Raw genomic sequence first — 25,957 nt, forward strand, 5'->3', positions numbered from 1 at the left:
CAGCCACGCGCTTGTTGAGCTGCCAGATGGAGAACACACACACGGAGAGCTCACGGTGCCTGCCGAGACGTACCGAAGAAGGAGAAGGTGGGAGGAGCAAAGAGCAAACATGCTTTGCAATATACCACAGTGCACCGCGCATATTTCTGTCTTTGACGTCGACAATACTTGCTTTACCTCTGCAACGTCACAAGGGGCCTACGTCTGCGTCATACTAGGGGTTATGTTGATAGGAGCTCAATATTCAGATGAGCACTCAGGCTTACTTTAAAACCGAATTAAAATATCTTAGAGGCAACGCTCGTCACTCATAATCGGTCAGAAGTGCCCCCGCATGCAGGACTATCAAACAACACAAGCATCTCGAGTTTCCAAATTCGGTGTCAGGGGTCCTTTAAGAGTCCGCTAGAACATTTCACACACAAAGTATCCCTTCGACCAACGCGCGTCTTCTGCTCCCAAGCCTCACAGGTCAGCCCCCTTTCTCTCGCACGTGCGCGAGAGGCATGCGTTGCGCTGTCCCAAGAATCGCAAGCAGGCACGAGGCATTGCAGACGCTAACACAGCAGCTCGCTGGCTCTCATGTGTGGAAAACTCCTTGGGGCAGTCTCTCGATCGTCATCTTTCTTCCTCGTTCGCTCTGTCGGTTACGGCGCCGACAACGGCGATGCTGCTCGACGCAGGTACGGGCGCCTAAGAGTTGCGCTCTAAAAGAATGTTCCGGGCTATTGGTTGAATTATATAAATGAAAGTTACAGTGAAAGCATAGCATTTATTCTGAGCTTTCGGCCGGTATGTGTATGTGTGTCTATATATATATATATATATATATATATATATATATATATATATATATATATATATATATATTTATATATATATATATATATATATATATTTATATATATATATATATATATATAGATAGCCCTGCAAGCAACCGCCAATATATTGCGGGGATGGTTCCACGCGAAGCCTTGGCAGTCTGAAAAGGTAGTTCGGCGTGTTTGCGTGTAACAATGTACAGCCGCGGTCACGTCTGTGTAGAGCGCGCGAGCAGCCGGTTTTAGATGCGAAGTATCTTAAGGCGGAGCTCAATACGGTGGTGGTTTGCGGCGTGACCACCCTTACTGCGCATGCGCATACCCTCTCCACACACCTGCTCTCCACTCCCCCGCACCATTCCCCCTGTCATCTACCCTCTCCCATTTCCCCTCTCCACTCACCCTCTCCCCTACCCCTCTCCACTTTCCCTCTCCCCCACCCTCTCCCATACCCCCCTCCATTTCCCCTCTCCCCTCCCCCTTTCCACTCTTCCTCTGAAACGCGGGCTAGACATAGGGATGGTCGATTAAAAATTTTAATCGATTAATCGTTAATCGTTAATCGATGTAGCCTTTAATCGATTAATTGCTTTCGGTGGAATATTTTATTCGATTAATCGATTAATCGACATTTTTGTGGGTGCTTTAAAACCTATATCTCTGTTTGAGAGGCATCGTTCGTGTTTGATATGGACCCAAATCTTTTTATCAGACGCGCTGACGATCGAAAAGTCCCACTTTCGAAAGTGTCGACGATGGGCCCCTTGTGTCCAGTGTGCGAAAATTTCCACTTTCGCACACTGGACACAAGGGGCTCGTCGTCGTTGGTTGATGTCGTGGATTCAAGCATCTGTGGCCGTCATCCCTGGACTATTCGGCAGCAGGTCGTATTTTAGATGCGAAGTATCTTAAGGCCGAGCTCAATCCGGTGGTGTGCGGCGTGACCACCCTTACTGCGCATGCGCATACCCGCTCTACAACCTCCTCTCCACTCACCCTCTCCCCTTCCCCTCTCCACTTTCCCTCTCCAATTTCCCTCTCCCCTCCCCCTCTCCACTTTCCCGCTTTCCACTTTCCCTCTCCCCTCCCCCTCTCCCATACCCCTCTCCCCTCCCCCTTTCCACTCTTCCTCTGAAACGCGGGCTAGATATGCCGAAATTCTCTCCTGCGCAACGCCGCGATGAGCTCGAGCGCATGCGCGTCCCCTCCCCTTCTCTCTCCTCTCCTACGCTGCCCCCCTCTCGCCCGCCTGTCGACCGCGTTCCCCGCTCGCCCTGTGAGAATTAACGGCCAGGCTAGATGGAAGATACGACGCGCGTAGCGTCCCTCTTCGCGTTCCACGACGCGAGGTCGGTAGCATGCCCAACGAACGCCAACGGAACGCGATCGTGCAAGTGCTCCGGCTTCGCATCGCCTCATGGTCCCCTTTAGCGGGAGATGGTGTATTGTTTCTCGAAGCCTGCCTACTCGAGCTCATGGAAACCGGAGGTGCGTTCGGGGACCACATCTGGTTGGAAAGTCGCAGCTGAAACATGCAGTGTGGCGGAGGGTGAGGAAATCCCGAGAAAGGTAAAAGAGAGACGAGGAGGAATTAAATAAGACGCTCGCTCCGTAAGCACGGCACCTTTTCTCGGTTTGTCGGTTAGATATTGTGGAAGCCCTACATAATACTATAATTGCGGACTGACGCGATCTTTTCCTTGAAGTCACCCATGCAGAGATTACACAGAAACATGCTGGCAGGTCCGTAGCCAGGAATGTTTTTCGGGGGGGGGGGGCACTTGCTCAAAGCCTTGACTATTTGAGAAAAACACCTATTTTCATTATTTATTTTCGGTAAAACACCATATATCATAAAAAATTCTGGGGGGGGGGGCCCGGGCCCCCCGGGCCCCTCCCCCCCCTGGCTACGGGCCTGCATGCTGGCCTCAAACAGACCATCGGTACAGGCAACTACGGGAAATAGGGTGACATGAGTTTCTGCCTCCCGGCTAGAACAAACAGCAGCAGCGCTAGTATACTCCGCAGGTTTCATCTGATCGTTGCCTTAACACGGCGCCACTCGCACCTTTTCACTCGTGCGTACAGCCTGAACTGTGAGCGCTATCTAGTGTATCAGACATTACAACATAAATTTCGCGACTGTCCTTCTTTCTTATCACAGCAGAAGACGGGGGCCTCGAAATGAAAGCTGTATTTCTCCCTAAATATGCGACCATACAGTATTACTAAATGCTACAAGGTCACTTCTTCAATAGTGATGCACTGGATGCTAGACGTTCGGTAAGCCGACGCGTAAAGTTGCGGATTACATAAAGGGTCTATAAGACCCTTTTCACAATTCGCGAGTGCGCATTCCTGCGCTACATTTTCTCTCAACCAATGGCATGGTTCTTAGTGCCGTTCTGTTTTACTCTTTAGCAAATAAAATAGTCTTTACCAATGATAGAGAGAGAGAGAAAAAATATATTATAAGGCAGAGAGGGTGACCTGAGCTAGTACGCCCCTGCCTGCTGCTCTGCACCGGGGAAAACGCAACGGGGGAAAAAAGAGTTATGAAGTACGATGATGGAAAGAGGATTAGGTAATCTGTATATACATAATAAGACACGTTTGCTAGCGTAAAGAGGACAAAGACGCTAGCAACCATCTTTTATAATGCTGTATACCAACTAGCCCTACTGTTCGTCTTATTGGTATATATACCATTTTCATAATTGTTCAGCTAGCTTTCCTGCGATGCAGTTAGCCCAATTAATGACAGCTAGTCACTTCTTCGAACATAGTGTTCAAGCGCGGTTTGCTTGCGCTGGGGCGCGGAAAATATAGACTCGGCTCTCTTGACACGAGCACGCATAACAGACAGCACGTGCAACTACGACCTCGTCTCCCCTTGAAGCACGAAAGTTGCTGCAGTCAGGAAATAAGCAGCGCATATTACAATGCCACACTTATACAAGAAACGAGTAAAATCTGAGGGTTTAATAAAATATAAAGAAAGTTGCGATTGACACTACAGGCGACAAAAACTACTCGCTTATCAAATGTAAGGAGATATGCGTTTATGCGGCAACACGATGAAACAGCGCGGCAAAAGAACGAACACGAACAAAATAAGCAACAAGACGATGCGCTGGCACGTATAAGGCAGTAGCAGCAGTAGACTGTGAGCCGGAGAGAAGCGGGCAAGTTCATTTCTGCCTCGATGGGGGTGGAGCCGCCTCCTACCCGGGCTTGAAGCATTGGGTAGTACTGGAGTTGGACGCCGTACGCGACGGAGATCAGGGCGAGTTCATATCTTTCTCTATGGGGTATGGCCGCCGCCAGCTCCGGGCTCGTTCTGCTAGCGCAGAAATATGCGCTGTAGCGAAAGCAGTCAGAGAAGCGATGTACACGGCATCTGCGCCTCAGGATAACGCGCCTCGCAGTCATGCGCTCCGGACAAGGGGCGAGGTTGGGGGCGGGAGTGGGAGGAGCCGTAATCAATCAATCGAATAGTTTTAATCGATTAATTCGATTAATCGAAAACCGGAATCGATGACGATTAATCGATTAATTGTGGACCTTTAATCGATTAATCGTTCATCGATTTTACCATCCCTAGCTAGACATGCCGAAATTCTCTCGTGCGCAACGCCGCGATGAGCTCGAGCGCATGCGCGTCCCCTTCTCTTCTCTCTCCTCTCCTACGCTGCCCCCTCTCGCTCGCCTGTCGACCGCGTTCCCCGCTCGCCATGTGAGAATTAACGGCCAGGCTAAATGGAAGATACGACGCGCGTAGCGTCATTCTTCGCGTTCCACGACGCGAGCTCGGTAGCATGCCCAACGAACGCCAACGGAACGCGATCGTGCAAGTGCTCCGGCTTCGCATCTACTCATGGTCCCCTTTAGCGGGAGATGGTGTAATTTTGTGCTCTGCGGGGCGACACCTTGAGGCAGTTTGGGGCTCTCACGTGGTATGTCAGGAGCATGCGCGGCCTGGTAGTCAGGCTGACCACGTCAGAGCCAAAAACTGCCTCAAGGTGTCGCCCCCGCAGAGCAAAAACCGGCTGCTCGCGCGCTCTACACAGACGTGACCGCGGCTGTACTCCCTTAACGTAGTTGCTTTTGGCGGCGGCGTTCACCGCCACTTCGTGCTCTTTACCGTTGACGCGAATGTTCTTGAGAGCCAAGATCTTGCAAGCGTTGTCTCCCTTTTCGGTGCACACCACAACGAGGTTTTCGCACAGCGCTGGGGCAGACCAAGTCGGTGGAGGCTTGGATTGCTGTGATTCCGGCCGCCATGAAGATGGCGATGGAGATGCCGTAGCAACTGGTTTTGCGCGAATCTAGACCGTCTTGGGGTCTAACTGTAATCTTCCGATGCGTAGAAGGTAGCTCCGGCATACGTGAAGCCGTAATCACTCTCTTTTAAGGCAGCCGCCCGGTGGCTGCTTTTGGCGACAACCTTGGCACAATCTTGGAAGCTTCTAGATGCATTGTGTTGAGACATGCCTCGTTCTGCCGCTTGCTGGTTCTTGGCCGATTTCGATCGAACCACTTGCCATTCGGTTCCCTCCATTGCTTGGATCTCGTCTTCTTCGCCCCTTTCGGCGGGGTTGGAGACGCCCGGTGTCGACAGAAGTGGCGCCGACGCGCTCCCTGTCATGTCAATGTTAGCCGTGCCGGCGCCGCTCGTAGCGGCGGGCGCACTTGTAGCGAGGTCTAACTAGCCTTCAGTTCCATACAGTGAAAAAGTGCCGAAAGATGTCCAAAACTCAATCAGAGACAAAAATGCGCACCACCTGGTGATGGGGGGACGAGGCGCACACGATGGAACAAAAATCCGGGCGATATTTGGCACAAAAGAGATCGCATATATGAAAAAGCTTGAGCGACGAGTGGTGGTGAAAAACTTTATTTTTGAGAAGGCCAAAAGGTAAAAATTGAGCGACGAGTAGGCACGTCGGCAAAGCTCGGCGTTCCGATCACGTTCCCGTTCTTCTTTCAATATCGCGCAAACTTCTATCGGCCGCACGCCCGCTGCTACGCATCGCATCGACGCTGGTACCCAATCGCTACGCCGGGCGGGAACGTCCATACACGACGAAGAACGTCGTGTAATTAACGAGCAAGTCAACGACGTGCTTCGACGCAATGTCATTCGACCTTCAAACAGCCCCTGCGCGTTTCCTGTCGTTCTTGTTGCGAAGAACGATGGTTCTGTAGGGTTCTGTGTGTACTGCCGACGACCCAACGAAACCCTGCGCAAGGACGTTTATCCACAACCGCGAACAGACGACGTAACTGACAGCCTGCAAGGAGCAGAATTCTTCTATTCTCTAGATTTTGCTCAGGTTACAAGTAACCATGGCTGTTGACGCTCGACCGACAGCCTCTGTGACTCCCGACGGCTTGTACGAATTGAACGTCATGCCGTTGGGATTGCATAATACCCACACGACCTTTAAGCGCATGATGAATACCAGTTTGTGCAGCCTGTAATGGCACACGTGCTTGTTCTACCTCGACGACGTCGTCGTTTTGGCTCCGGACTTCTCCACGCGTCTTCAATGCATGCTGTATGTTTTAATGCCTTTGAGCCACGCCGACCTACGACTGAATCTAAAGAAGGGCTGATTTGCAGCACGGCCGCTGACAATACTAAAGATACGTCGTGTCCGACGACGGAATTCTCCCGGTCCAGCCAAGCTTCGGGCCGCGGCCGAGTTCCCCAAAATACGCGAGTAAAAAACTGCGCATTTTCTAGGACTGTGTTCCTACTTTCCACGTTTTATTCGCAACTTCGCCGCTATCATATCGCCGCTGACGAAGCTTCTCGGAAGTAACGGGCCCCTCAGTTCGTGGTCGTCAGAGTGCGACGACGCGTTCGCAAAGCTCCGTCCTTTATTGACGTCTCCTCCCATATACTACAGCACTACAAGCATAACGGCCCCTACAGAGGTACACCTGGATGCTAGCGGTGATGGCCTCGGTGCTCTCCTTGCGCAGCGCGAACCAGGGTTCCCTGAATATGTCGTGGCGTATGCAAGTCGTACGCTTACTAAAGCCGAGACCAATTACACCGTCACGGAAAAAGAATGCCTTGCGATCATCTGGGCTCTTACGAAGTTCCGGCCTTATTTCTTTGAGCGCCCATTTGATGTCGTCACGTACTACCCCGCACTTTGTTGGCAGTCGTAAATAAAGGATCCCTCCGGCCACCTTGCCCGTTGGGTGCTTTGCCTGCTGGACTACGATATCCGCGTGCTGGTCCGCAGTGGACGACAGCATTCGGACGCCGACGCCCTCTCGCGCTCTCCCTTGGCTGACGACAATGTTTGCGGCTCAGTATCTCAGCTTAATATTTCTTCCATCGATCTTGACAGCATTACCAGCATGAATTGTCTCGATAATAGGTTTTCGCTTTTAAGATAGGAGGTTGTTTCACCTCTTCTAAGATAGGAGGTTTGGGTGTGACTGCCCCACAAACTAGAAACACTGGTGCGTGCAGCATAGGTGGGCGTATGGATGTGTTGCTATTTAAGGTGCTTGGTGTCGACAGTACTTTAAATCGCTGCGTTTGGCTAATGTTTCAGAACGACAGCGTCGCAATTCTCGCGCATCAAACTTGCAGGTCGACGGTGTTGAGCGGCTGACACGGCGGGAGCTCTTCTTGCGAATTCAACGCTACGCCGCAGGCTTCCAGCAGCATGGCGTCTCAGCGGGTGACCGTGTTTGTGTTCACTTGAGCAACAGTCTGGACAACGTGGCTGCCATGTACGGCTGCATATTTGCCGGCGCCTGCTTGGTTCTTGCCAAGACATCACTGACCGAAGGTGAGTTTCTTAAGACCACCAAATATCCTTAAAATGAAGCTACAACTTGTCCTTTATAAAAATAGCACAATCTTGTTATGGCACTGCGTAAAGTGAGCCATTGTCGAACAGCGACAAAAAAAATCGAGGGGAATTAAGTGGCGCTTCTTTATACACCTTGACAGGTCTCTGTCGCCGTTTTTATGACATATGAATAATTTACCAATTATTCAACCTTAGATGCGCGCCTTTATATTGCCACGTTACGGTGACGACGAACAAAACAGCTGCACATATCTAATGGAAGCAACGCGCACACACAGCGACAGCGGCGAGTATTGTTGTCGTTCTTCGAAAACCGTTCCTCCCGTCAGCCGTGCGGCGCACACTGACTCAGTACACGCAACATAAGTACAAGATCATTTCGCTGTAGAATTGGCGATATCATTCTAGTGGTTCCTATGCACTAAGGGGCGGCTTGCGTCGAAACTCAGCACTGTAACAAACTTTCTTTGCTGAAACTAGGTAACAAGTGAAGAAAATCGAGCACTCGTGCCAATGTGCACTCAGGATGCTGACAGCACATTGACCATGTGCCATTATTACATACAATATAGGATGAAAACGTAAAAAAGAAAACTTCTTACAAGAAAAACGCTAGGGAACCTAAAGTAACACCTAGTGCATTGGGAGGCACAAACCACCAGCTCAGAGCCTGAGTGCAACTCGCTCTCCTGGATCGAGTCCGGCGGGCGGCCAAGGCCACTAGAGCCCTAGACCACTAGGGCCCCAGCGACAGAGGCCCCAAGATCCCCATTTTCCTTCAATCATGTTCCTCTCTCTCTCACTGAAACTATGAAAATGGTGGCTTTCTCGCACGTGGCGCGTTTGCAATAAGTGATGTTAAAACGCCTCGCCTAATGAATGGAGTGTGTCCTGGCACTGTCTTGACAATGGTCACGCAGCTTGTGAGGCAAAAACGTGGTTGCAAGAATAAATAAATACGCACACTAGCCTAATTCAGCGCTCTATATCACTGCACACCAACAGCACGATGTCGGTGCGCACGCTCAGCTTGTTTGATATCCCGATTAAGAAATGATGTGCGTCGATTTAACAGAAATAGAAACGCGCACTGTCACGCTATTTAAGTCTGTGTCGTAGGTGCTAGACACAGTTAGGTGAACGGCTTGACAGGTTTCGTCTTGGCATCCAGTTGTCAATAGAAAGTTGTCATCCAGTTGTCAATAGAAAGAAATGTTGTCAATAGAAAACAATAGTTACGTGTTTAAAGGAAGAATACTTTTTAAAATGTGCATGAGCAGTTCTTGCTGCTTTTCAAATTCGATGCTCACTTCCTTGTGGCTGTTTACGGGTTAGCGCTATGACACAATACTGTTGCAGTGAGCGAGAGAGAAAGACGTGAGAAGACGTGACGGCGGCCGACGTGGCCATGCTGTTCTCGCCACTTCATTTCAAGGCGGACCGCCGAAGCGGTGCGGCAGTGGCTGCAGGAGTCCAGACAGCCAGGAGCCTCAGCTCGTTCTCACTGGCTCGCGCCTCGAGCTTTGGGCACGCGGTAGGCGCGGCGTGGCGGCGGAAGAAATGATGATGACAATGAAGACGATGTACGTTGATGACGCTACACTGTACATCCCCATAAGTGCGTGATAAATGATATTAAAGCAGGCAAAACCAGACTAAGCATAGCGAAATGTAGCATGCGAACGCTCGCGCGAAAGAGAAGTCTTCTTCCTCTTCTTCTTCAAGCGCCTTGATGATATTGACGCAGGCAAAACCACATATAACATAGCCAACTGTAGCATGCGCACGCTCGAGCGAAAGAGAAATCTTCTTCCTCTTGTTCATCGAGAGCCTTGATGATGACGATGGCGCAGGCAAAACCACATACAGCATAGCCAAGTGTAGCATGCGGCGCTCACTCCACTTCGCAGTGCGTTTCGTTACTAATAACATCAACGAAGAAGACAAGGCGGCGGAGCGGAGGGCTCGCAAAGCAGCAGCATAGCGGGCTCGCCGCCAAGACCCTGCGGTGAGAGCTCGCGAGGCCGCAGAGAGACATCAGCGTCATGTGGACTCCGAAATACAAGCCCGCGAAGCCGAAGCAGCGCGGAAGCGGCGGCAAGAGAAACCTCGAAGAGGTACGGGCGCAAGATGCAGCGGCCAAGCGCCGATAGTGGTCACTACCTAAAGTTGGTGGCGCCGATGCTTGCTTCAAGTGCGATTTCCTCGACCACACGTTCGGCCACAGCTGCAAGGTCTGCGACCGCTTGTGGTTCGACAACAACCTGACCACAGTCGCTACTATAACAACGTGTGACGTCTTTATATGGCAATAGAGAAATTGTACGAAGCATTCACGGTTTACCCGATTATCTCCGAGCCAGCTCCTCAATCATCATTCACGTCGTGGATATGGCGTGATTTTTTGTATTTCTCGACGCAGCCGCTGCAGCGACCTGAATTAACACTAGTCATCGACAGCCAATGTCTATCACCGGTCTTCGACACGCCAGACATGTTAATCGGGGACACGGTAGGCACGTTGCCTGCCGCATAGCTGTGGTTGTTAGCCAGACCTATGCGCAACTCTGCCACCTAAGGGTAGCATATACAGTAACTCTACGCCGGGCGAGGTAGTGGCGCCCTCTCTTGCCCCGAAGTCAGCCGCAGGTTTCCGAAATGTTTTTAGCATTTTTTAGTTAATTATTGCGATTACTTGGTTATTTCTGTTCAGTGTATTGTTTTAGACCTTCTTCGTTGATTTTAACACGGTTTTGAGCATTGCTAGCCTTGTTGTGGCCTGTATTGAGCGCCTTATTGTGAGCGTGATCATGCCACATGGGATGCATGGATGGACGACAGGCCGGGTCCCTAAAGTGCTCGGCACTTAAAGGTTGACGACGGCACCGACCAGCGGTCGCCAACGTTACATACACATATTAGAAAGCTTCAGTCGCGTTTGCCACGCATCTGTAGCAGATCTGCCGACTCAGGCCGCCATCCATTTCCAATGCCAGGCTGCGTCTGCAGAGCTGCTGCGGATGCCAACTAATAGTTTTTCGTCGCCCGAACGGCGCCACCGGAAGCGTCCATTTGACAGCTATTTGCGTCCATTTGCCAGTCGCTTCGCATGCTGTTGTTTGACGCGTGTACTTTTTCGCGCCGTCTGCAATTGCATTAAGGCCCTTTGCATCGCACGACTATGCGCACTTGCATAGGGGTCATTCCACGGCAAACGTCCCAGCCCTTTAGGCGAGCATCTCAAATGTGATCGAAAAAAATCGTGCTGATTTCTTGCATTGAAAGCAGTAAATTTCTAGAATATTAAGGAGAGAGAAAATTTGGTCAACATGGGAGCCTTCAGAATTTTGACTAATGTCGTCTCAGTGATGTTTGTCAGAAAATTTATTCTGAGCGCATCGTTTTTTGTTTCAGTACAACATTTGGTTTACATATTAAACAAAAGCGTTTGCTTATGGTGTTTGAATCTCAGTAACATTACTTTAATTTTTTCTGCCATATACGCCTCCACAAATTTTGCAAGACTGTTCTATCTTTACATTTTCCCCCTGTAATACTGCGTTATGTATGAATATCCAAGTAATCAATACTTACTCTACAGAAGGTATGTTTAGCGTTAAAAATATTTTCAAACCACTGGAGTTTGTAAATCTTGCGAGAAAAAAATCACGAATTTAAGAAAAGCTTCACTTTGGGCCATATTAAGACTCCATTTACACCACTTGATGCTTCAATTCAAAATCAGCTTTATACCTCAATAGAAATCAAATAAACAGTTCTTGTTCTTCTAATCTGGCAACTTTTATCTTTACAATCTTTGTTTTAAGGAAGAAAATAATTTTTGAAGTTTCCCATTGACGGCAATCGGCGACTTTAATGAGGAAGCCGCCGTATGAACAAATGGGGAGATAGCCGTCAATAGCAAACTTCAAAAATTATTTTCTTTCCTTAAACAGAAAACGTAATGCTAAAAGTTGCCATATAACAAGAACTGTTCATTTGCTTTCCATTGAGGTATAAAGCTGATTTTAATTGGAGCACCACGTGGTTTAAATTGCGTCTCAACGTGGCCCAAAATGAAGATTTCCTCACAATTTTCATTTTTTTTTTCGTAAGATTTACAAACTTTACTGATCTGAAAATATTTTTACGCAAAATATACCTTGCGTAGAGTAAGTATCGATTGCTTGGATATTCATACATGATGCAGTATTACAAGAAAAAAATACAAACATAGAACATTTTGGCAAAATTTCTGGAGGGGTATATGGCAGAAAAATTGCGGTAATATTGCTGAGGTTCAAACATCTTACGCAAACGCTTCTGCTTAAAGCATAAGCCAAATTTGGTAATGAAACTCGAAACGATGCTTTCAGAAAAATTTTTTAACAAACGTCACTCAGACGACATTATGCGAAATCGGAAGGCTCCCACGTGACCAAAGACTCTTTTCTCTGCAAAATATTCTAGCAATTTACTGTTTTGCATGCAAGAAATCAGCACAATTTTTTTTTCACATTCGATATGGTCGCCAAAATGGCTGGGACGTTTGGCGTGGAATGGCCCATAGACGACAAAACGGGTGTATTCAGCATGTGTTCGCACTAGCGCTCTCGCCTCAGACGACGACATGGTCATTACGCCCATCAACTCTCCCGAGACGCGCTATAGGGCCACTATAATACTGAAAGAGCAGCATTGTGTCAGCGCCATGCTGTTATGCATAACAGCCACGGTCGCGCTTGCAGCCTTCCACGGCGGCCGTGGCTATACAAGCCGTCTCTAGCGTTCTTTCGGAAGCTTTGCGACAAGCGGTTCTCCGGAAGTGCGTGAGCATTTCTACGCCGTTTCTCCGAGAAACCTGTATCCGTTCCCCTTTAACGTTAGGCGAAAAGTTCGAAACAAATAAATGTTCGCCTGTGTAAGCAGGTTCAGGAAAATGACTATTCACAAGTGCAGCAGTTAGCGCCCTTTCTTCAACATTGTACAAATGCTCTAATATGGATCTGACTTTCAGAAACGGGACAGTGCCAACAATTTCGTTTATGGAGCCCCACAAATGTAATTCTCCACCACTGTTCTTCGTGATTAAAGGGAAAGGGAAGTAGTAAGATGGGTTTGAAGTACACCTAGAATAAATGGGTGAGATGAATCTTTGTCGTCAAATAATCGCATCACCAACTGTAGCACAAACAAGTGCACAAAGGCGAGGTCCCCCATCTAATGTCTCGCCTCATGGCTTCCTATGGTGAACGCCCAGAAAATAAGCAAATCTATCAAATGCCTGAATTTGTACGCGAGAGAAGTCCATAGCTTGTAGAACGTGAATGAAATTTCATGAAACAAAAAAATACGTTGCATGATATAGCTCTCGAAATATTGGAAATGTCGCCTCCCTGCCAGGTTGACGCTTTCCAACGTGTAGTGGTTATCGCGGACGTAGTATATTAGAGTAGATATCGAGAAGCACACCGGAATAAGATATCAGAGTTTCCTTCCAATGAATATATGAATGCTGATAGAATTTGAGCCCACCTGAAGAGCCACAATTCTAGACAGTTTATCTAGTTTGTGTAGCCAGTTTACGGAAAGTTATACTAGCTGCAGTCATTTCCCAGAAACGCGAACTAGCGTTTACCACTTCATGAACGCTTGTTTTATTGACTCGGAAGAAGGCAATGTCTTCGGAACAAGATGAGAGGGAAAGTTCCTGAGCTTTATAGGTGCATTCTTTAATGCTTCCATTAAAAATTACATTTAAACAAAGTGGTTCCAAGTATGTGGAAGAAAGTAAGCGCGAAGGCGGACATCTGTGAGCTGAGGGTGAATTGACGTTCATTATATCTGAAAGGCTGCGATGTGCATTTGACCTAGAAGCGCACTTTTTATAGAAACGTGATACGCAATTTTAAAATACATCACGTTACTAGACATTCATCAGCTGCAACAAGAAATCATGCTGCACCTTGTCGAAAGCTTTGGCGATGTGAATTTGAGGAAGAGCTACTTTTTCCATATAACCTTTAGGGCACTAAAGAACTGACTATGCTGTAGACACAATCTTTTGTATAGGGCGACCTTACGAATACTGCATTTTTTTTGGTCATTCATACATTTAGCGATGACAGTTAAGCTCTTCTTGAATAAGTTCTCCTACAGTTTATAATGAACTTTACATAACGATATTAGCCTATATGTGTTTACTGTCAATAATGCTTGATTTTAAATATAAAGCTCTATGGGCCATTCTTAATGCTTGATTGTCCGTAGCTTGTCTGGTCCTAATAAAAAGAAGCAGGAGGTGCACGGCGCTCCTGGGCCACCTTAAAATGTTCCTCAAGGAACGAATAAACAATTTTCGAAATGTAACATAAAATTTCATAATAAGGCCATCTCGGAAAGCAGCATTTTTTTCAACAATGTTCCGGTTCCAGACCTAATGTCTTCAATAGTTGTGGGTCCATCAACTGCGAATTGTTCATGCTCGTGTAAGCAGGGCAAGAAATGGGTGAACTTGTTATTTATTTAATTTATTATTATCTCACTCAGGATCAAAGGCATTAAAGAAGGAAGTGGGTTACAGCGAACAGGAGGAATAAAAGCAATTAGGGCATGTAAGTACGGAGGCTTTTGATCATACAGTTTCAATAGGCTTCACAACGTAATGAAAATTTTTGTTGCAAGCTAACGTAGAAAAGCGACAAACAAAAATACAGTGCACTGGGATCACACAATGTCAGTTAAAGATTACAAAATGCCAGCGAAAGCTGCTCGAAACATTTCGTTATCGTGAACGGAGGCGATTTCAGAATGAAGGGGGTTGCAGTCCGCGGATAACCGGAAAATAAATGTCTGAAAAGGAAGTTTCCCTGCGATAGAATTCAAGACCACCCTTATAACGCTAGTCGATTTGGGATGATTAGTATTATGACTCTAAAACTGAGTTCGTATGAGGAGTGTTAAGTGGTGGGATAGGTTGCGAAAAATAAGTAAACGTACGTGTTTTACGGTCACAAGGAAATGTCTATAATGCGACACTGATTTTTACGGCAGGCACAAATGCAGTGCTGCTTGAGTTACCCAACATGCAACGAACTGATTTCGAACGAGATCTTATGAAATAATTAGTTTTTAAGTCGCAGAATGAAAACAGCATTTGCATATTTTGGTATCGTAGTTTCAAGGGTAGCACAAGAAAGGTTTTATGGGATTAAAGGGCGGTTGGAAAGGTACGTGCGCAGCCGAGCATGCGGTTAGCATCGCTAATTACGTAGTCGATATCGGCATTAGAAGCAAGCTAGGACACCTAGTATTGAGTGTTCACAAATTGCAAGGCACTATTATTTAATTATTTATGCATGCAGTTAGTTATTCGAGATGCATGCATCGTCTTACATTTTTCAAGGTTTACTTCCGATTACAACCAGTCACCTACGACAATTAGACCAAACCAAAATGTGTCACAACTCCCGAATCAGTTATTACACGGAAGATAGCACAATCATCACCAAATAAGTATATATAAGATGGATAACGCGCGACACAACGACCATAAAAAGAAAACAGGAGAGTACGCTCCTGTTCCCGTTGAAAGGGGCACTAAAGGTAAATATTAAGTTGACGTTGATTGTTGAAATAAAGGTCCAGAAACCTCGTAGTGCTACTTTTGTGTCAAGGAAATGCTTATAAAATTACGTTTTAGTTGTCCGCATCGCGTTAGCGCACTTCAAATCACCCGCCTGAAAGCGGTGTTTCTCACGTCACTGCTGGTGCCCAACGTTGCCCGCCTTTACTGCGCGGCGACGTGCACTGGCGGCGTGCACCATTCGGGCATCCGGCAACATCACATGCATGCGGCATTTTGTCGAACTTTCTGTCAGAGCGACTTTCACGAGCGCGCAAAACACACGCGGCAGGACGAGATACCGAAACTACCACTGAGACGCGACCGCGTGAGCGAGGCAGGGCGCCGGGCGAAGCGCAGTTCGGCGAAAACGGAAGCTTTGAACCACGCGCGCCGTTCCCCATAGCAACGCCAAAGGGGTTATTTTTTCCATGAATCAAACAGAAACGAACAAGCAGCATTTTATTACGTCTCTTGATGCACGGAAGGCTCTTTTTTGTTGCAGCTAATTTGATTACGAGTGAATAATTGTAATCGAACTCTCTCACGTCATCGGGATCATTTCCAAAATGTGCCGCTCGTTGAAGGAATAATGCCCTACGGGAAGTTACGTCTCTTTCTAATTTAAGTTTAAATCACGTTTTCTTTTATTTCCTCGCAGGGGAGCTACGTTACCAGATGGAAGACAGCGACAGCACGCACGTTCTATCAGATGTCCAGTTCGCAAACAAAGTGAAGAAGGCAGCAGCGTCTCTAGCTCTCAAGGTGCAGTAGCGAGTGTTGTTCGTTTTCATGTTTAAGTAGTTTGACTACTATGTCCGCCACTGACGACAGACTACTGGCGAAGCAGTATTTGTTAGCATGAGTTAAACTGTGCTTCAGAAGATACGTTAACAATAAGACTCGCAAGGCCCCTTCTGCATTCGCATAAGACGATCGAGACTTGACGGCGAAAGCCATCTTCTTCTTTTTCTTCTCAGTCGATGTATTAATTTTCCCCCGCCGCCCTCTGAAAGCTTTCTGCAACTAACGTGGTTTTGCACTGCCTCCCGGATCGGAAGCATTGCGAGCTTTCTGAACCTAACCTGGTTTATCACGGCCTCAGTGATCGGCCCACCGTTTGACCAGGCGACGATGTCATGCGATGACGTCGTGATGTGGCGCCATCATGACGTTTTGATGACGTCACAAGGGCAGTAAGTAAGAGGGTTAATTCAGAAATCTACCTCAGCATGAACAGGGTGTGGAAAATGCCACTTCAGGAAAAATAGATATAGGTATAGTATACGCGATCTTAAAAGAGCTTTCAGAAGCTACGAAGTCAGGTCATCACGTGGCATTTCAGTGGGTTCCCAGTCACTGTGGGATCAAGGGAAATGAAATGGCAGATGAGTTGGCGAAAGCCGCTCATCATTACACACAAACCCGCCTCATTCCTGTATCCCAATGTGACATGAATCGAATTTTACGAAGAACAAAACGTGAATTATGTTTATCCACCTGGTTCCCAGACAGCACAAAGGAATCGATCTTGTACGCTGTTGACCCTAACCTTGAGTGCCAATTAGACCCCCAGCTCCCAAGACGTATCGACACACTGATTCATCGCCTAAGACTCGGAACCGCTTACACAAAGCACTTCTTATTCCGGATTCATTGTGCATCATCGTCAACATGTTCGTGCGGCCACGACGACGAGGATGTGCATCATCTGTTGCTCGACTGTCCCAAGCATGACACACATAGACAGCGACTCGAACAGTAACTTCACACGCTGGACTCGGAGCGATCGTTTTCGTTAGCGAAAATACTAGGCCCATGGCCGACTAGGATAAACCGCAAAGCAATGAAAGTGCTCCAGCGGTTTTTCGAAGACAGTAATATTTGCGATGGCTACTGAGTTCTTGAACTTGTAGGACTGTATATATATATATATATATATATATATATATATATATATATATATATATATATATATATATATATATATATATATATATATATATATATATATATATATATATATATATATATATATATATATATATATATATATTCCGTTTCTTATTTTTTATCCTAACAACTATGTGGAAATGGGTAGCCGTCACCAAGCAATCGTGACAACTCTTTCTTTTATTTTTTATTTCAATAAAAAAACAGTTACCCTCTCGATCCTCTTTTGGTTTTGCATTACAAATGATAGACAAACATGGGAGTTTTTAACAGAAACATAAATATTGTCAGCGATATCCGCATATAGCAAGCCTCACTACCCCTCTGGAATTTGCAGAGAGTTTGATACCGCTCGCACTTAGAGATTTTTATCAGAGCGAGGGACGCGTGCATTATTATCACACCATGATGTTCGACCGTCTACGTTATGCCTACAACAAATACTTATAGAAGAAAAAGAAGACCTCACAGGATCACTCCCGCATTCATCTACGAGACAGCGCATCAAAATGTGCGCAGCTACACTAGGATACAAGTTTAGAAGTTCGCGGCATTGCGTACTCAAAGGCGGATGCACACAAGCCTGCACCAATAAGCGCGCATTCCAGACTGACGTCATGAGCCGGACGGGCGGTGGCTCCACCTTCGGGAAACATAGACTGGCTGCCGCGCTTCGGTCGTCTGGGCAGGCCCTCTCCGGACTTCTTTAGTTGTATCCGACTACAGCCACGTCCCATGACCTCTGGAGCTTAAATGTTGATGATGATGATGATGATGATGATGATGATGATGGCGACAAAAAAGCCGCACCGGGTGACTTAGGCTAAGGCTACTCGAAGGCGAAAGCCGTCCTGTGTTGCTATTTTATCGCCGTCATCATCCTCATCGGAGCTTTAGAAGTCATGTGACGTGACTAGCTGCGTAATTTTTGACCTGCTGGCTGATGACGATGATGATTATGCATTATACCTCAGCCCTTCGTAATGGGTTAGCAGCTTTAAACCACGCACTAGTTACCCAATCCGCGCAGTGTGACGCCTGGTGGGATTGTACACTTCTGTCTCGTAACTCCATGTCGTTTAACGCGCAGCATCGTCGACATGGCGACTTTATGGGGTGTTTTTCCAATGCGGTTTCAAGCACCGGCGCGGTTCTGTGGTTGAATACTTGACTGCCACGCAGAATACCTGAGTTACATTCCGGCTCAAACCCTCATTTTTATCTAATTTTTGTTAAGGGCAAGTGGATTTTATAGCCCAGGTCGCGTTGTTTTTCTAATGAGGCACTTAAAAAAGGCTGTCGCCTTAAAAATAAAGATGGAAAATCTGTGAGCTGCACCTCGCGCAGGGCATGTTCACGATGGGCGAAGCTGAGGGGTTCGTGTCAGCGGCACCCTTGAAAGACACGGACGCAGGCACCTTCCAGGAATGTCCTGTTGGAGACCCTAAGAACACCGTGCTGGGTATCATGTACACGTCCGGAACGACAGGACTCCCGAAAGGAGTGGAGTTTACGCACTACGGCTTCGTGGCCAACCACTGCATAACCAAGTGAGGCTTTGTTCTATTATATTCCGAGTTTTATTTTAGTCTTTTTTTTTTTTGAAATGATAAACAAGTTACTGTTATGGCGCGCACGAGACTCGGGAAATTCAGTTGGTATGGTTGGTTGACCTGGTAGTAAACCGTGTATGATTTTAGCATGTAATACACATTTGCGGAACGCGCTGTTAATGAATGGGGCGGTATCTTTTCTAATGGGTCGACACGCTATGAAATAGAAATGACAGAAGCCACTTTTGTCACTTCGAAGAATGACGTGAAAATTTCCGAACACGCTATTTCTTATGAATACTTGCTTCAGAACTTCAGTTTCGCGTAAACAGAGAACACCCTTGGAAACCTTGCCTGTATAAAACGCCAATGTGAAACCCCAGAATTATATTTTTCACAAAGGTGTTAATTGAGCAACAGATATTTATGTTCGCAAGCAGGTTAATCGCGAAAGTCTTCTCATCTAGTTTAAATTCTGCTTCTGACATTTATGATCGTGCCAGACTGAGGTACTTAATTCTTCTATGTTCGCAAAATGAGACACCTAACGCTGAACACGAAATATGAGCGTGCAGCCAGATTTGGTGGTCCCATGTTGTTCGACAGCATTTTAAACATGTCATGTAACGTCTCTGAAGAGACATACATTGGGGCGTTTATTTTTTCTTAGTCCATAATAAATCATGTACTTACGCGTTTGGTTGCATGAGACTCCAAGTATGTGCCCAATTTTCGGGGTATAACACATAATCTTCTGTTTTGTGTTTTATTGATATATAAGTTATAGGGGCATTCCGAAGCGAAAACTCGCAGACGGCGTCGCAGTGGTGGTTTGTACAAGGTCCAGTCAGGGTAAGCTCCTACCGCGTCTTGCTGTCGGTACTCTGGGGGATCGACAGATAGCATACGGATGCGCCATCATCACTCGTGGATGGGGACCTGGGAGCGCGCCTGGGCACGGGAGGGAGGGCAAGCGCTGCAAACGGAGTGAGGATACAGTAGAAGATGAACAGAGCATCTCCGCCTCTAGTAAGCGCGCCCTGACCAGAAGGCAGAGGCAAAGGTCGTAAAAAGTGGCGCGAGCGCCCTGTTTTGCAAGTAATCTACGGTGGTTCCAAAGGGTGGGTAAGCCTGTCACTTAATGCATGTCACTGCATTTGGTGGCATTTCCAGGTGTCCGAGCGTATATTGCGTCTCATCCTATGATCGCTTGAAAGGTTTTCCACGGCGTCTTTAAGCGTTTGTTTGTGGCGGTTGCTGTTGCTCAAGAAGTTTTAATGTTCATAAGGTAGATGCCTGTGATGCAGGTTCTTTTTCTATTTACGACAGCTCTCTATGACTTGAGCGTCGGAGAGCTTTAATAAGGACAAAGCCGTTGGTTTAACAAAGAACACACACAACATTTAATTATACACTGAAGGAGAAATAACTATACATAGGCAAACGCTTAACAAAAAGGTCACTGCACGCGGTAACACACTCTTAATAACAAACAAAAGGCATGTTCAAAGACTTAAACTGTACAGTCTACTTCTGACGCGGCTGAGCAGCGGAGCGGGGAATAGTACAAGTTCGGTCTCACCAAATCGCCGAGGCTTGACGGATGAAGTTGACGCGGGCTGGCTGGTGACAAAGACGAAACGGTGGCTGCTGGGCGACGCACTGAGATGCCAGGGCAACCTGGCCAGGCAACTCGATGCACAGCTCGGGCCCGTAGCCCAACTGCTGCTGCTACGTTGCCTGCCGGCACTGGAGTCCGAAGGCCTTGGGGTGGAGTTCTCGCACCATGTCTATGGCCTCTCACGGGAATTCGATGGCAGGAGGCCACGGCCGGTTGAAGTCTTGGTGGCTCGGGTCCGGAACCCGACGGCCCCTCTTCAGCGCCCGGTCCGGTGCCAACCTTCTGCTTGCATCATTCCCTTCGAACTCCCCTGCTCTTCTCAGGCCAGGCTTTTTCTGCTCTCGGGCACACTTGTCCACTCCTCATTGGAGACTGCTGGATCTCGGTGTTAGCAAGTAATTGGCCCCTGACCTGATCCGTGTTGGTTTCTGATTGGGCCACTTGTACGTGGAATCCTTGCGCCTCGTGCCCTCATGAAGGTATTCGTCGTCGTCGTCGTCCATTCGGCACTCTGCCCACCTCCGCGCGCGCACTCCAATTGTCGTCTCTCTTTATCACGCGCACTTTCCACAGGCGCACAATTCAAACGCGCACTCCACTCATCACATAGGCCCCTTTTCCGAAAAGTTTTTCGCTTCGAAAAACTGCCGCTCAGTGCGCGGAACACATAAGTGATAGAGAGCACACAACATTGCTGTTGTACACTAATCCGTTTTGGATACAGTCAATGCGCACACAAGGTATATCATTTACGACAAGTAAATATACAATTCAACAAGTGTCGCAATGCGATCGCATAATGCTGCACAGGTAACAGCAAAGTCTGCCAGTTAATAGTCACTGCACTTTACTAGTATAGCCCAAGCCAATGTACTTTTGCACCCTTACACTTCCATTGAACCTAAAGTTCCGGTAGCCCCAACTGTTCAATGCAAGGACAAAATTTCCTGATCGCTTTACACTCAAAGAGCTGCCGCATAACCTAGGTACTTCACCTCACATCCGACATCAATATCTGTACATCACATCACATTCAAAGTTAAAAGAAAGTTCACAATACACTCGGATATTTACAAAATATATCAATCCGCTATCCAAAGTCAGGAACCCGAAACAGCGACCGGTCATTGAACTCGACGCTCAAGTTATAGCGTCTCAAACCAAACGAATGGAAGTTTTCACACGCCGACAAGACCAAAGAAAGAAAGACGCATTCAAGCGTGTTCGATAAGACGCGTGTCTAAAACCCCACGTGAAAACAACTGGACGCTCAATGGAATTCCTAGCCACAGCACAGCCAGAATTCAATCCCAACACGATGCGTTGCCTCCAGGCGCACCGAGACAAGAGCGTCCAAACGACGTCTTTCCTGACGCGAACGCCTTCCTCTGGCCAGCGCCTCAGGAGGCGTTGCTCTGGCTCACGATCTCTTAGCCGACACGAATTCTGAGTGTTTTTTGAAACCAAAGACGCTCCAGCAAACGCAAAAATTTCATCGGTGCTCGAAGAGGACTGCGCTTGCAATCGGCTATCTTGTTCACCTTCAACCGATTTATCGCTAGGTTCCACGCTAGTGACCTTTACACATTGGCCATCCTGCTCGGCCGCATCAGCATGTACAAACAAACGCGCTTTCGACTCGATACTGTTTGTTTTGATGAGTGCTTCTGCCCTCTCATCCTGCTCTCTCAGAGAAGTAGCATCTGCGCTATTCCCAGAAGTCACACTCTTTCTCTTTAAGAGTGAGTTGTTCACTTCATCTTCGACAATGCTTGTGGCGCCTGAAACCACATCCAGCGCTACACAAGAATATGCGGCCACCACCTTAAACCTTTCTTCACAGCACTCGCCGTAATCACCCAGGTGATCTTTTTGTGCTCCTTCAGTGGAGCTGTTGAGAGGCAATCCTACCTCTTCCTGATATCTGCTTGGCCTCTCAGAGGTACCAAAGCACGACTTACTCTCAATGGAACTGCCTTGTTCCATGCTTTCGAAGCTGTCCTTCGCTTCATCAAGCTCTGCAAAATTTCCGCTTTCTTGGCTGCCCACCTCTCTGCCATCCTTTATCTGAGCTCCTGGCTCTAACGAAAGGCTATGGCGAGGTTCAAGGCTAACCTTACAGAAATCGAATTCGCTCCCGCAAAAACTGCTATCGGAGCAACCATCGACTGCTTGTTCACGTCTCTGTATCTCAAGTTGTGTCCCTTTAGCCACCGCCACTTCGAGTCGTCTCTCAAGTGCGCGCCTCTCCACTTCGAGCGGTGCCATTTTAGCCCTAAGCTTCTCCTTCATTGCCTTTCGTTCTGCAGCCCGTTTCTCTCGCTCTCGCGCCATCCGCTCTTCATACCACGCTCTGAACTCCGCGCCCTTGAGACCCATGCGTTCTGCTAGTTCCAATATTTCCCACGTGCTCGTCATGGCTTTAACTATACAAACGTCAAGGTGAAAAACAAACGGCTTTGTCCTGTCGCTGCGGACGCCAATTTGTTATGCAGGTTCTTTTTCTCTTCACAACAGCTCTCTATGACTTGAGCGTCGGAGAGCTTTATTGAGGACAAAGCCGTTGGTTTCAACACACACAAAGACATTTAATAAACCATTAGCGCGAAAAACAATCTAAAGCCAAACACTCAACAAAAGGTTCGCTGCACACGGAAAAATATTCTTAACAACAAACAAAAGGCGAGTTCAAAGACCTAAACTGGACAGTCTAGTTCTGACGTGGCTGAGCAGAGAAGCGTGGAATAAAACCAGTTCAGTCTCACCAAATCGCCGAGGCTTGACGTATGGAGTTGACGCGGGCTGGCTGGTGACGAAGACGAAACGGTGGCTGCTGGGCGACGCACTGAGATGCCAGGGCAACCTGGCCAGGCAACTCGATGCACAGCTCGGGCCCGTAGCCCAACTGCTGCTGCTACGTTGCCTGCCGGCACTGGAGTCCGAAGGCCTTGGGGTGGAGTTCTCGCACCATGTCTATGGCCTCTCACGGGAATTCGATGGCAGGAGGCCACGGCCGGTTGAAGTCTTGGTGGCTCGGGTCCGGAACCCGACGGCCCCTCTTCAGCGCCCGGTCCGGTGCCAACCTTCTGCTTGCATCATTCCCTTCGAACTCCCCTGCTCTTCTCAGGCCAGGCTTTTTCTGCTCTCGGGCACACTTGTCCACTCCTCATTGGAGACTGCTGGATCTCGGTGTTAGCAAGTAATTGGCCCCTGACCTGATCCGTGTTGGTTTCTGATTGGGCCACTTGTACGTGGAATCCTTGCGCCTCGTGCCCTCATGAAGGTATTCGTCGTCGTCGTCGTCCATTCGGCACTCTGCCCACCTCCGCGCGCGCACTCCAATTGTCGTCTCTCTTTATCACGCGCACTTTCCACAGGCGCACAATTCAAACGCGCACTCCACTCATCACAATGCCTCATCAAACCTGAGAATCGACTATCGGAATCGGCGACGTCCCGCGGTGCCGGTGTCAATGTCGCTGATACTAAAGATCATCATCACAATGACGTCATGTATCGTCAAAGTTTGTGATGTCATAGTGACGTCATTATGCCGTCGCCATGACGTCACGTCACATCATGACGTCATCACACGACATTGTCTCTTGGTCAAGAGTGGGCCGATCACGTAGGAACTGCAAAACCAGGTGATGTGCAGAAAGCTTGCAATGGCTCCGATCCTGGCGGCCGTGCAAAGCCACATTAGGTGCAGAAAACTTTCGAAGGAAAGCGGGGGAGGATAAATACATTGACTGAGAAGAAGAAGACTTTCACCTTCGAGTAGCCTTAGGCGAATGCATAACGAACCTTGCGACATTTTGCACATGCTTCCCTAATCATGACCACCATTTCCACAAAATATAAAATTGGTGTGACGTACATTTATTTCGGAAAATTACAAAACATAACAGCTAATGACCGTCTGAAAAGTTAGAATAGTTTTTTTTTTCGGCGACTCTATAGATACATGGGTACTTAGCTTCACCCAAACATTTTCCATAGCGTTCCTCATCTGTTCGCTCATTTTAATCTCGACGATAGTTTCGCCAAGACAACTCCCTAAATCCTGCTTAGATAGGCAACATACTGCAAGAACCTGAATTAACCGAGGCACTTTGCCTCTGACTTGACTACACACAGCGGATAACGTACCCTCCTCTTATTCGCAAAATATAAATAAGGCAGCTGGTTTAGTCCACCGAGTACATTCGGCTTAAGCTGTCTCCAGAAAAGCGTGCTGTAAAAGCATTTGCAAAGAGAGACAGCCAGTGCAACGGCCTTAAAGCAGAAGGCCTACACTCTTTCCAGTCGCGAAATTCAAGGCAGAGGGCAGTTGATATGGTCGCCATGTGTACATCTGAAGAAAAAGCATAGTGTCACGTGATACTGTAGTCATCTGCACAGTTACAATATCTTCTTCGCTAATGTCGTCGGCATTCTTTGCCACAATCTAGTCCTTTGGATGTCCTCCATAATTCTTCTTCGATATAGTCTTCCTGCTCTGCATCCCCTTTCCTGAATGAACATGAACATTGTTAAGGTGTTCAGTTGGGCTAGTAGGTATAAAGCATAATAACGCGTTATCACGAGCGTAGCTGGACACGACGTGAAGAAGGAACACAGGGTCATCCTAGACTTCAATTCTAGCGTGGTCCTAGACTAAAGGAAACCATGTGTTCACCAATTTTCCAAACACAGGCAGTAAATTCACTCGTGTGCGTTATGTTACAAGACTTGCCATACACTCGCTTGTTGGCAAATATCTTTGTGGACAGCATGGCTGTGCCATGCTCACCCCTTTATTAGGAGGCAAACACTGAAGCGGAGTGGCGGCAGGCTGCGGCGGCGTGCAGTCTGGCCGGCATCGCGAACTCGTTCTCCTAGCTCGCACTTCGAGCTCTCGGCGTGAGTTACGCGGTAGATGCGGCGCAGTGGCTGAAGGAATGATGTCTATGATTATGATGATCGAGGATGATGACTCTACATCATCCTGAAACCGTATGGACCTGCTTTTGTTTCACTACCGCCGTTCATAATCGACTTTCCTGCCTGTAATCCACCTAAGTTATCATCTGCCTAGTTGGTCACTTCAAGTGACGAATAAGTAAGGCCCAGGCAAAAATTTCGGCATTTGACATTGAAATGGTTAACCCTACAGCATACCGCGCGCTGCGACGAGCAACGTCATGACAGCTCATCGCAGCACCCGTGAGAAACAAGGACGACTCAGAAACATAAGAATAGACAAGAAAGTATCAGCGATCACGTTTTTGTCTATTCTGACCTTTCTGTGACTAACAAACTGGCTCTGCAGCTAGTATGAAGAGAACGTCAATTACATCTGCGTCTACGGCTCTCTGTCAACTGGTTAGGTGGTCACAGCTGTGTCATTCACCACACTCAGGGCACGCCTATGCGTTTAAAAGCAACAGTTCTGTCTATGAGAGATCATACAAACTACACGGAACCTACATCACGTGCCGTCTATGACGCTTCGCTTCGCTCAAATAAGCGTTTGTTTAAAATAAAACGACGTAGCT

General features: G+C 47.6%; 1 protein-coding gene across 2 annotated transcripts in view; it reads left to right on the forward strand.

Moving 5' to 3' along the window:
* LOC119383910 (uncharacterized) overlaps positions 1–25,957 on the forward strand; it is a 114,604-nt gene that overhangs the window by 38,970 nt on the left and 49,677 nt on the right. For both annotated transcript variants that reach the window (XM_037652184.2, XM_037652183.2), the window contains exons 2-4: positions 7,441–7,642; positions 15,952–16,055; positions 18,591–18,793. In XM_037652184.2, the coding sequence (XP_037508112.1) occupies positions 7,441–7,642; positions 15,952–16,055; positions 18,591–18,793 (509 nt within the window). The remainder of the gene's footprint in view (positions 1–7,440; positions 7,643–15,951; positions 16,056–18,590; positions 18,794–25,957) is intronic.

The sequence above is a fragment of the Rhipicephalus sanguineus genome, chromosome 2 (genome assembly GCF_013339695.2).
Source record: "Rhipicephalus sanguineus isolate Rsan-2018 chromosome 2, BIME_Rsan_1.4, whole genome shotgun sequence".
NCBI lineage: Eukaryota > Metazoa > Arthropoda > Arachnida > Ixodida > Ixodidae > Rhipicephalus > Rhipicephalus sanguineus.